Source organism: Cyprinodon tularosa, unplaced genomic scaffold (genome assembly GCF_016077235.1).
Source record: "Cyprinodon tularosa strain WSP-4 unplaced genomic scaffold, ASM1607723v1 ctg88, whole genome shotgun sequence".
NCBI classification, from domain to species: domain Eukaryota; kingdom Metazoa; phylum Chordata; class Actinopteri; order Cyprinodontiformes; family Cyprinodontidae; genus Cyprinodon; species Cyprinodon tularosa.
In genome coordinates, this window is record NW_024039651.1 from 384,484 (window position 1) to 396,861 (window position 12,378).

General features: G+C 37.6%; 1 protein-coding gene across 1 annotated transcript in view; it reads right to left on the reverse strand.

Annotated features, from left to right (window-relative positions):
* gnb1l (guanine nucleotide binding protein (G protein), beta polypeptide 1-like) overlaps positions 1-12,378 on the reverse strand; it is a 36,375-nt gene that overhangs the window by 8,479 nt on the left and 15,518 nt on the right. Inside the window, exons 5-6 of the mRNA XM_038273632.1 lie at positions 11,453-11,545; positions 2,279-2,494 (exon numbers count right to left, since the gene is read on the reverse strand). Coding sequence (XP_038129560.1) covers positions 2,279-2,494; positions 11,453-11,545 — 309 coding nt within the window. The remainder of the gene's footprint in view (positions 1-2,278; positions 2,495-11,452; positions 11,546-12,378) is intronic.

Sequence of the window (12,378 nt, forward strand, 5' to 3'; positions counted from 1 at the left end):
TTTTCCCCTGTCATCCTCATCCTGGATTACACGCTGAATCAATATTTTGTTGCTTCAGCAAAATAAACCCAATAACTGTTCGCCTCCTGTTTATGGTATACTGACTGAAATCCTTCGCGGTGTTTGTGCAGACACATATTCAGGGTGAGAAAACGGAGCTCTGCAAATATTTCTAATTCGAGCGTTCATTTGTAAAAAGCCTCGGAAAGAATAATACGCCTTCGCTGAGCAGGAGTCCACTATATCAGCCTAAGGTTCCTCTTGGCTTTGATTCATGGGGCTTGACTGAAAAATAGAAGCATTCCTATTTGCTCATGAAATCAAGAGAAAATACAGCTTCAAATGAGGCATAAAGTCTCTGAAGCGTGGGCTGTTATGTAAAATGAATTATGGTATGAAAGCTGATGTGATCTCTCTGAGTGTGGCAGGGGCTCTGGAGTATAAACTGGAGCACTGGTAAAATACATGTTTATGAGAGAAACTGTGAGTGCCGCAGCTCAAGTGTTCAAATTGTTTAGTTCCAGCTTTAATACTTTATTATCTCCCAGGAATTATCTAAATCTTCATTTTTATCACTATAAGAAGTATTAAAAATAAATGTTTCATTCCTATAATTACTGTTGTTTTTGGATCTATAAACCAGCTCCATTGTCTTTCAGTGTGTCTGTGGGTGGCTTGACTATGGAGTGACAGACTCAGTCTGGCCCTTGGCCCCTAGCCCTGCCAACACTGTGTAACCAGCAGCTGATTTATGGCCCCTGGAGCCCCGCTGAGCTTCTTCCTCTTTGGCCCCTGATGTTTTCCAAGCAAGTCGGGCGAAAGCCAACACTTTGCTCTCCTCTGGTACCATTTATTCCACTCCATGGGATTCAGACGACCGTTGTGTAACAATCAGTTAGCAGGTAAGGCAGCTCAGCTCTACCCCTTTGAGCCGTCATTGATTATTCATGTTAGGAGCCACAGTGATGTCATATTGTGTGTGTGAGACATTTGCTGTAAAACTTTATCAAACTAATATTTTTAAATATTACTTTACATTTTAACCAGTTAGTGCAGTTAGCACAGGTAGCATTACCACAAAGGCATCCCTAATTCATGACTAAGATTTACAAAAAATAAATACAATAATAACATGTAGAGTCTGGAAGCTCAAAAGAATACAACAACCTTCCTGTTATGTGCTGGAAATGTTGCTCTCTCCAAATCTCTTTCAGCAAAATACAGTTTCATTGCACACATCTCTTATTTCTAAACATTTATTAAAACAAAAACTTGCTAAATTACAATTTTTTTATGAATGCACCGATCCACCACTTATTACTTCTGATCGATACTTGGATTTAGATACCTGCCATTACTTTTCCAATGCCTGAGCTATGTTTGCTTTAATGCTATCATCATTACTGTTGGTTGTTTTAAGGGGCTTTATCAATGTACACATGTATAAAATCCAAAAGGCAACTTGAGTTTAGAATAAAGTCAGAAAAGGAAGTCATAAAAACAGTAAACCGTGTTAACAGGACAAATTCCATCCTTATAAGCAACAAATATCAACTGTAAGGGTTAGAATTAATATTACAATGATATAGTTTCCTCCTGTTTAAGAGACTTTACCAAACTTAAATTCATCATAGAAATAGACTGAATTCATCTCCCCTTATGGATCAGTTCCATATTACCAATACTACATCTAGAATTTTCTTTGATATCTGAACTGATATCAACAACCGATCGGTGCATCTCTAGTTTTCTTCCCAAGGTAACAAAGGACAGAGATCGTCTGTTCTTCCAAACTGGTGGCATTCTGTAAGATATATTCATAGATGTGAAAAAGACTGGATATTTCCTTCAGAATTTTCACATTTGTTGGTCGTTTGTGTTTGCTTCTCTAATTTCGTGACATAATTAGAAACCAGAATAAAAAATTTTGACAACAGGATTCAAATGTCCTAACTTAACTTTTTCACATTTTAAAAGGCAGCAAAGAAATCATTGCAACAGATAACTGAATAGAAGTTATTAATAAATCACTCTTTGGCAAACTGATGCTATTTATTAAAAAAAGTAAATTAAGGTTTTAGGACTAAAAGTTGAAGGTTCAGAAAACTGTGAATGGTCGACAAAATTAAAAATAAGTATCACTGGGAACTGCTTTACTTTAAACAGAAGTGAGAGACAAGGGGACTGGATACTGGAGTGGACATTTTTAGGCTCCCCAGAGTTGTAACCTAAAAACAAACATGTCAGAATCAGCTGGAGAAGCGCTGAGCCCCCTAACCTGTATGTTGTTCTGGCTGTCCACCATCCACGACGAGAGCTTCTTCTCACAGGAGCCTGATACGCCCCTCCGAAGCCTGGGGTCAAAGGTCAGGCACATGACGGGCTCGGGGTGGGCTTTGACACGGCTCAGTTCGGACCTTTGGGTTACGTCCCATAGCAACATTGAACCATCCTCATATCCAGCAAACAGGAGAGGTCCAAGACCTGAATCTGGCTGCAAGGGGGGGGGGGGGTAATAGGAGAGAGGAGGAGGGACAGCAGGGAAGGAAGAATAGCAGCATGAGTTAAGATAGGAGATGAGCACATGGCATTCAGAAATCCACAGAGAGCGCTGCGTGTTGCTGGGAGCTGAGAGGAGCAGAGGTTATCAGGCTGGAAGCTCCAGCTGACACTCCGAGAAGCTGTGGCCTCCATTCATCAGCCTGATGCTCTCTGCGGCGCAACAAGGGTTTTATTCTGCATCAGTATCACCTACTGCTTGCTTTCTTCGTCTATCAATATGCAAATAATTAGCTTTTTTTATTTTTTTTTTTAATATATTAATACATTGAGGTATATTAAGATGAATTTTTGTCTAAAAGTCACAACAACCCCAAAAAGCATTTTAATTCCATATTTACCAGATATGCCTATAATAACTAAGAGATAATAATAACTGAGATAAAAACATCCGAATAATATTTTTTCCCAGTAGATCCATGTCCACTTGTCCAATGTCCTAATTTTTCACTAGGAATTTAGGTCATAAAACAATGTAAACACAGTACATATTAGCAAAAATTATGTTTTCTAAAAATTGATACATCTTTTCATTCATTTTACATACCATTTCTTTCCATTTAATTAATTTAATCAATTCTATAATTGATCTAATATGTCATTATGGAGCTGCTTTATCTATTTCAGGTTTTTTGATTTTAGTATGGGTTTAATGGTATCATATGAGTGTTTTTACTTTGTCGAGTCTTGTTTGCTTTATAAATAAAGCTGGGATGGTATTTATTTCTTTAAACCTCTGAAAAAAAGGTGTCTGCGATTATGTTTCACCAAAAAACAATAACCTGCAAACACAACAACCCCACCATATAACATGACGGTGGCAGCATCATGCTGCGGGGATGCTTTATCTAAAAGTGGATAAGGAATCTGATTGGTTGATGGGAAGGTGGATGGACAGAATACTTAAATACAAAGCAATAAGGACAGGAAAAAAGGATGATTCTGGAGCAGATTTTCACCTTTTAGCTTGAACTATATTTATGCATTAAAATGGTGTCGTCAAAGTTTTTAAGATAAGATTCAGATTCTTATTATAAATAGTTTTCATTTTGCTTCATTCTATGACATAAAATCCCAGTATTGGTCCAGTTATTTGTGGTTCTTGGAACAAGATGTCAACATTTTAAAGGAATATACAAAAATTTAGATACAATATATGCAAAGAAGCAGTATGTAGATAACATGTATTCTTATTGAAAGGGAAATTCTGGTAACATTTCAACATACTAAAGAGTTAGGGCAGACTGGATTGTTTGGGGTTCATAACAGCTGCATTTTCTTCAGATGTCAATTTCTATAAAGAAATATATTAAAAAACATAATGTCTTATTTTCAGTTGAAGGATCACCCCAACAACTACATACCTGGTCGGCAATGGTCTGGACTAAACAAAGATAAGCACTCGATTTAGACTTCAGACCATCTAGGAATAGGCACAGATAATCAGCGTAGTGCCGACTCTACCTTTTGTTTTAAAATAACACCAGACATAAAAAAAAAAAAGCTCAGTGCCATGCAGAAGCCAGGAGGGAAAGAAATTTTTTCCATATGTGCACACAGACCGCGTCAGCCATTTTTCATCCACGTTCAAGTCCTCTCCTCTGTTAACGCTCCATATTTCTCTTCTTCCAGCTTGAAACAAATTATAGACAGAGTCGTGTACTCCTTCCAAACACATCAGCGAGGACGAACACGGAGGGATTATGAAAACAAATAAAAACAAGTGAAAATCAGTGGCCCCCTGCTTGCCGGCAGGGACCAGGCTAAGCGTTCCAGATTGGGGCCCAGCGTTTCACTTAAGCGAAGGACCTCCTTGATTGATGATGTCATGGGTCGGAGGTCGGGGAACCCTGGGTAGACACCTAATTCATTATATCCTCCACAGGCCTTTCTACAAGAGGGCTCTCTGCTGGAGTGGGGCTAGGGCATTGGGTGGAGATTCATCACAGAGGAACAGCTGCAAAGACAGACGACTGGAAACTGCCCAGAGAGAAGGACCAGAGGAGGAAACGCTGCTGTGACCATCAGCCAAGGCTTCATGGTTCATGGCTTCAAACTCCAAAGTTAAACATTCATTTAAACTTTTTTAAAAATGACTAACCTTCTACTGGACTTTTATATAATATCTGTTAACATAAATAACATAACTGCAGAAACTTTTATCTAAATAAGTATTTTTTTCTTAAAATGAGTGAATTTTTTCTTGAATTGAGGAGGCAAGTGAGACACTTTGCCAATGGAACAAAACAATTTACATTTAAAAACAAAAAACAAAAAAACAATTGCATTGTCTTATTTCAAGTGCATATTTTCTAATTATTTTTATTTAAAGAGTAAAATATGCACTCTATTGGCAAATCGTCTTATTTACCTACTTAAATTAAGGTTAAATGCACTTAATTTAAGATTATTTTTTTACTTATTTATATATTGATTTTGCAGTGAATATATGATATGAAAGATATTTTTTATTTGGTAAATCTTCAGTTGCTGATTCAAACGTACTCTGGCGCTTACAAATCTACAAACAACTCATTGTTTTTCTTTCTTTACATTGTTCTAACCAGTCTTTAAATCTATCAGACTATGGGGGCATCTCCTGTCATCCGTTCTCTTCAGGTGACCCCATCAGTCATGTTGACCCTTCTGGTTATGTTATTCTTTTTTCAATACAGTCCTCATCTTAAGCTTTTGAGCAGAGACCTTACGGTTTAGGTTAAAATGTCTTTGTATATGCAACTAATCATTATTTCATCTGTATTTACAGAAACCACCGTGTTTCACTATTGCTATGATGTGAAGCGCTTTGTGGTCCAAATACAACCTTTAAAAATGCGGCCCAGACGTTTAGGTCTGGGTTCTTCAGACCATCATGGATTTTTCCAGAAGATTTCAGGAGACTTTAGCCAGGCTTAGATGTTTTCTTTGAAAGAAAAAGGGTTTCTTTTTTGGAATCCTTAGACCATGGAGAACTCAGGTGAATGATGAGACATATGGAGCACGACCAGCACCTGACTGGAAAACCTGTAGCCTTTTCAGAGTTAGTGTCAGACTCTTGGAAGCCTAACAGTCCAGTTTTCAGTTAGATTTTTGTTTTTACTACTTTAGAAAAACATTTTGCTTCTGTAATTTGTTGGGGCTTTTTGCAATAAGGAGTGAATGCTGTCACGTCATTGTTTATTGATATCTGAAAAAAATTAGAAACACTTTAATCGGATAAAGGTTTTAAGAATAATTAGTTTTCTCAATTATTTTTTCAAAAGAATTTTTTATGTTTAAGTTATTTGATTAGATTTTTTAATGTCATTTTTTCATAAAAATATTGTTTATGTTTATTCTGATTTTTTCTTCAAATTTTATGTACTTTTTTTATTTTAGATTTTGTATTTCCTTTTTTCAAATTAAGAAGAAAATTTTGATAGATTTTATTTTTTTGAATTTTTTTCTTTTTCTTTTGGTTTTTCAGTTGAGCTTTCCGAATTGCATTTTTCTCAAAATTGTGTTTCACAGATCACATACTCTTCAATTCAATTCCAGTACAGATGCAAAAATGTAAAAACTTTTGGTACTAGCAGTTTTTACCACCTACAAAACATTTTATATTCACCTCCAGCTACTTCGAACAGCTGGGGCTGCGATTGGCCGGCTTAGAAGCTGTCTGTCACTACAGAATATTCAAAGGTACGATCATCATGTTGATGAATTGACTGCATGGATGATGTTTTAAAGGTACACTATGCAACCGGTGTTGATTTTCCAGCGAGGCTCCCCCCAGAGGGCGAAAGTAAAAGTGCACTGTCGTAAATATGCTCAGCTGTTTTCCTGGTTTCTCCGTCAAGCCAGGCGCGGTTGTTTTGAGCTTAGCAGACAGGCGAACGCAACGAATCACCATGTCAACTGCGGTAGAGAGCCCTTTTCCTCTTTCTTGCCTGCTCCGACATGGGCTTTCGCTGTTTTCTCGCTGGTTCCGCCATGATAACTGCACAATTATCGCCACTGCGCTAGCAACGAGCATGCCTTTCACTGGGGGTGTGTAGCAGTTCTCGCCGTAAAGCAAGACCGACTCTCGCGATGCACGAGACTTCTGAGCCTGTAGGTGCGGGCCAAGGGCTCCTGCAATTGCAAGTACGGTATTTCCCCTACAGACCACCAGGGCGGCCGAGAAAACCTTTGTTCGACCTGAAATGACTCATTTAATCATCCAAAACGTCATGGAACACATTAATTAACTGAAAAATGTTGCATAGTATGCCTTTAAGATCAACTTTCTCGCTTAAAAATGTCTAAAAACTGCTTTCCCCCCACTAATTATAGACAATAATGCCAAGTCACTCTGGATTGCACCTGCCATTATACATGGAAACCATCTATAGACTCTTTCCTTGATGTGCGTCCAGAGCTTCAGCATCAGATGGTGTGATGTGCCGCGGTAGTGGTGTGGCTAAAGAGAACACACTATACGACCAAAATTGTTCTATCCCTGTTATTTATCATCATGTGTGAGTCTCCTAAGTTTGGACAATTTAAAGATCTTAAAAATCTTTTTCTCTGAGTGAATTGGCCTGGAGAAATAAGCAGTTCTCTCCTTGGAAAGGATTTGCTCCTGGTTCTAACAGGGTCAGACTTGTTATATTAATTACTTTTAAGTCTTTTACAGTCTAAAATTCCCTCTTATTCATCTTAGTTCTGATCACTCGCTTTTTTTTCAGTTCATTAGTAGGGGTGTAAATTGGCAAGAATTTTGCAATTCATATCAAAATATACATTTAACGTTACTATCTATCCAGATATATTCATGTCATGATTTCTATTATTATATAACTCTGGAAAACCTCATAAGATCTTACTGTTGCTCCCATGTGGCTGGTGCAGAGCAGCTAAATAATAGACTCTTGGCCAACTAGTCGCTAGAAGTTTAATAGTTATATAAAAGTAAGACAATGAAATGGATGTTTGCTATAGTTTACTTTTGAGATCAGACATATTTTTGTCCAATATTGTCCACTGAAATATTGCGATACTTGATGGAATCGATTTGTTCTTACACTCGTATTGATTAGATATACAAGCAGTATAATTTGATAAGACTTGTTTAAGTTAAAGGAGTCTTCAAAGTTAAGTCAATAAGTTGCGACTTCACATCTGTCACACTATTGTTTTGCAAACTGAATTAATGCATGATTTCATAATCTGCTTTCCTGAAACACAGAGCTTTACAGCTACATACACTACATTGGGAGTAAATGCTTGAAATGTCTTGTACAGTAAAGGCGATCATCAAACAGTTTATAAATGTATAGGCTTGCCAGTTAATCCTCCCATTTGCTCAGACGCCTAGTGTTGTACCATGTTGTACCGACCTGTCTTCTATGGTGGGTTAGGTGTCGTTTTGTGCTAACCATAATTGAAAAATGTTTCTATAAGATGATCTAAGTAGAGAATAATAGCATTTTTAATTACAAAAAAACTTTCCTGTACTTTTCCTCTCTATATTTTATGCTTCTCAGCTTTTACTTTTAGTTAATGATTAAAGCCACAAACAAAATCAATGTTGAATCTTGATGTTTGAGGTTTAATTACCTAGAAAATAAAAAGCTGGTTGGAGATATATATAAAATGTATAACAAGTTTTATCCTAATAAACATTTTTTTGAAAAGAGGAGGGATCTAAGCAAATTCAAAAACTGAATAGACAAGTTTTTTCATTCCACATCCAATAAGAGTATGTTTACATGAAGGTAATCTCCTTCAGTAGAATGCATGAAGACCAGCAGACTGTTGCTGATGTCCCAGCACAGGCCTCAGGCTTCAACATAAGGAACCAATCGTGTCCTGTGGTCGCCGTCCCATCCTGCCATGATGTGATGGCCATGAGGCAGCTAGGTGATGAGCTCAGAGTGATGGATATGTAAAGGAACATTTCCTTTTTTCCCAGCCAGCCTCTGTGCACACGAGAGGCCTTGCACGTCGTATATCACCAGCGTCCCTGCGGCCAAGCCCAACATCCTCGCACAAGTCAAACCCACATGTGGAGCCACTTTCGATTGTTCTCTTCATCAAAGCCAACTTGATCCTTACTGGTCTGATAATCCACATCAGAGCCGATCAGACAGACATAGAATATTCTAATATTATGGAATTAAATCAATCGAAAACTTTATCTCCTTCCCATTTTGTTGTAATCAAAGACTGACATTTGTTGGGCTTTTATTTAACAGATCAGAACTTAATTAGCTTTAGTGCATAACTCTAAAGTGGACTGGCAATAACGCATGTTTTTTTATCTTTTTAGAACTAAAAAGTCTGAGGCGTAAATATATTTAGCCTCCTGTATTCTGAAACCAGAAAATTTGAGGTAAAATAGTAAAAATTGGAGACCTAAAATGTTTTAGAAATATCAGCTAAAGTGACCCGTTTAATAATCAGGTTTCTGGCCTACATACAAGGCGCTGTGTATAAAATTTAGACATATTGTTTATTTCTTTAGATGTAATATCCTCAGAGTGAAACAAAGTGGTGGCAGTATCATGCTATGGGGATGCTCTTCTACAGTAGATAAATTGTAAAAGGCTTAAGACTGGAGTGGAGGCTCAGAACAACCCTAAGCAAGCAACACACTTTGCTGGAAAGAGGAGACGATTAATAAGCCAATTAGCAAGGAAGTCAGAAATGCAATCATTGAATCAGGCGTGTTGGAGAAGAGACACGTCCTAGTCAAAGTCCAATATAAACTAGGAATCTCTGTATATACTCAGACTCACCTGAAATATTCAGCAGAATAGTAATATATGATAATAGTCTGAGTCATGTGGAAAGCTGTTAAGAAGATCTACTGTGTAAAGAAGCACCTTTCAGGTTTTATATGGCTCACTGAAATCCAAATGTAGTAAGTATTGAATTAGACGGCGAACTTAAAACTCATTATTTTGTAACATTTCTGCTACAGTAACTGAGATTTGTTGAGTCAGTGTTTTTTGTCTACATTTAACCTGGATTATTTGTGTATTAATTAGGCCTAATTTAAAAATACCTGTGTAGATTTGAAAAGTAAGACCCCACAGGCCGACTAGTTAGCAATAGGCTCGGATAGCACTGCAACATCATGAGTGATTTAATTGGGACTGTTTAAATTTTTTGGGTAATAGGTTGTTGAATGTACAATGTTAATGTCGTATGGTTGTGATGAAATAAATTATATGCTAATATTGTATTATTATAATACCCAATGGTGATAAGTGGTGTTTTTAGTATTATACCACTTTAGTTGGTGTGGTTCGGTGCCTAAGAGGACAATCAATACATTTTAGATACGTTTTTTTTTTTTTTTAAGACACCTGAGTGTAGAAAAGATTCACAATTAAATCCTTCTACCCTGTAACCTTTACAAAAAAAAAAAACAGTTAAGTGTACTTAATTTGATGTTTTTATTTTCCTCAAATCAATTAAGTTAAACTTAAAATTTTTTGACACAATAAAATTTTACATTATAAAAAAGAAAAAACAATTATTCGTTTCAGATTCAAAAGTGCTCTATTGATCCCAAAGGGAAATAAAATGCTTTTTTTTAATTGTTATTAGGATTTGGCACCACAAGATAATAATATGTGACAGAAGTCAAGGGGTGTGAAAAATGTCCAGAAAAATGTCCAGCACTAAAATAGGACTTACTCTTTAGGAGACGATGAAGTGAAACAGAACATCTGTATAACTGCACTGCATCACAGAGGTCGTGAAGGCTGACAGTAAATCCTTTGCTCAGTCTGTTGTTTTAGTGGAAAAGAGGACCATCGCTTCTTGCCTATACAGTGGGAACTGAGTGATGATGAGAAGGATGAAGGAGAGAATGGGCGGGGCCTTCCTGGAATGTATGTGAGAGACACAGGTGGCTTCCTCCAGCTTCGTGGGTTGAAGGAAGCAGTGGGCAGCATGTAAACATTTGATGTGGGGAGATTTTTCTTTCTTTTGACTGATAAAATGAGTGAGTTAGGCAGAGAAGGAGGGATTTGTATACAATAATAAATCTATGTTTTGGGCCTTTTCCCGGAGCTCGGACCCTGTGCTTCTCGATAAGCGTAAAGGAGCAGCAGGCCGCTGCTCAGGTGATTTACTATGGCCTGATCCCTTTAAGCTTTGAAGTCACACAGCTGTCTCTGCTGTATTACACTGCTGTTATATAATTTATAAAGCTGTAGTTGATCATTTGGTTTCTTGGCACTCAGCGCGGAGGAAGAATCGGTTCATAAATCAGAAAACAAAAAGTAGGCAGAGTGGTTGAAAGCAAAGCAAAACGAAGAAAGTTTTGGAAACAGACTTGTCTACACGCTCTGGAACAGACTGCCACCTGTTGGGTCTTATTTTAATAGTGGCTGGATTGAAAACGAGCAGGACCGACAGCTTCCCGAGACGTAGTTTCAACATGATGAGCAGGATTTTTATTTCTGTTGTTTGTAAACTTAAAAAGTTCATAAAACGTACACAAAGCAGGCAGTCTCCAACCACAGTCCCAAAACACTGAAACTTTAATTATTAAGCGTGTAAATAATTATAGGGTCATAATAATGAGAGGAAAACAAAACATTTGACAGCATCTACAAAACAGAAAGAGAGCTAACTTTTTGCCCAGATCAGATTGGATATACAGCTGCAGGCTGATATATGGCTGTGAACCCACGGCCTTCCCAAACGCTCTAATTACAGTGTTGGGGCTGGCTGCCAGCTGAGAAACATCGCATGGAAAAATGGCCCGAGACGAGTCGCTGGGCCATAAATCCCCACCATGTCTCCTGTGTGTGCACTTCTGTCGATTTGTCTGTTTCTGCATCTTGTCGTGCGGCGTACAGTAACCGGAAGAAAACAGGAACAGCGTAGCGATGAACGGGTTCAGAAAACTCACCTTCCACAGCTGCAGGCACATGACCATCCCCAGCTTAGTGTCTGGCATCAGTGTGCAGACTGGCTTCTTACTGGGCATCTCAGTGATCTGGATCTGGGGAGACAGATGAGACCTTTCAGTGGGAATTAACCCTAGAATCATTTTGTATTTCTAAAGACGTTAAAATGTACAAAAGACGTCTTTGCCTGATCCAGCCTTATAATCTATAGCCTTTATCTGTACGGGACTTGTTGTCTATTCATATTGCTTAAAGTTGATGTTTTTCACTTTCACTAAGTTAGATCCATAAAATCTGTTGTACTTTATTGGCATAACTGTAAAGTGGAGGGATTATTTGAATTTTCTTTGTGTTGTGAACTTGCGTTTAGCATCCTTGAATAATTTCTACCATCACCTAGAGAAAGACATTCTCTTCATACGTTCTTCATTGCATAATAGCTTTTAGTAGATTGGATAGAGAGCATTAGTAAAGACAGATTTCATACTTTTACTTCAGATCTTTGGTTAGTTTCAGGTCAGGAATTTGACTGGGCCATTCCAAGCTCTCTCTGTAGACCCTGAGTTGTATTCCCTCAGAAGGTTGAACCTTTACACCTGTATTTTTTTCCTCTGGTTTTATTCTGTGTTGCTCTGTATGAATCTCCTCTGATCACATTCAACAACATGATGCTAAAACCACCATGTTGTACCAAGATGGTGTGTCGCTTTCCTACAACTTGTTGCACCTGTTTGGGTTGCCCCTACATGGCTCATGGTGGACTAATTGCGGCTGAACATGAACATTAAAATGCAGTTTTGACTTTACAGTGGTTTCTTTGTTTTGATTTTATTATCAGATTTTTTTTTATATCTTAATTATTCAAATTTCTGTTTTTCAGATTTATAGCTGCATTATTTTCAAATTCTTTTTCACAGATCAGACTCTT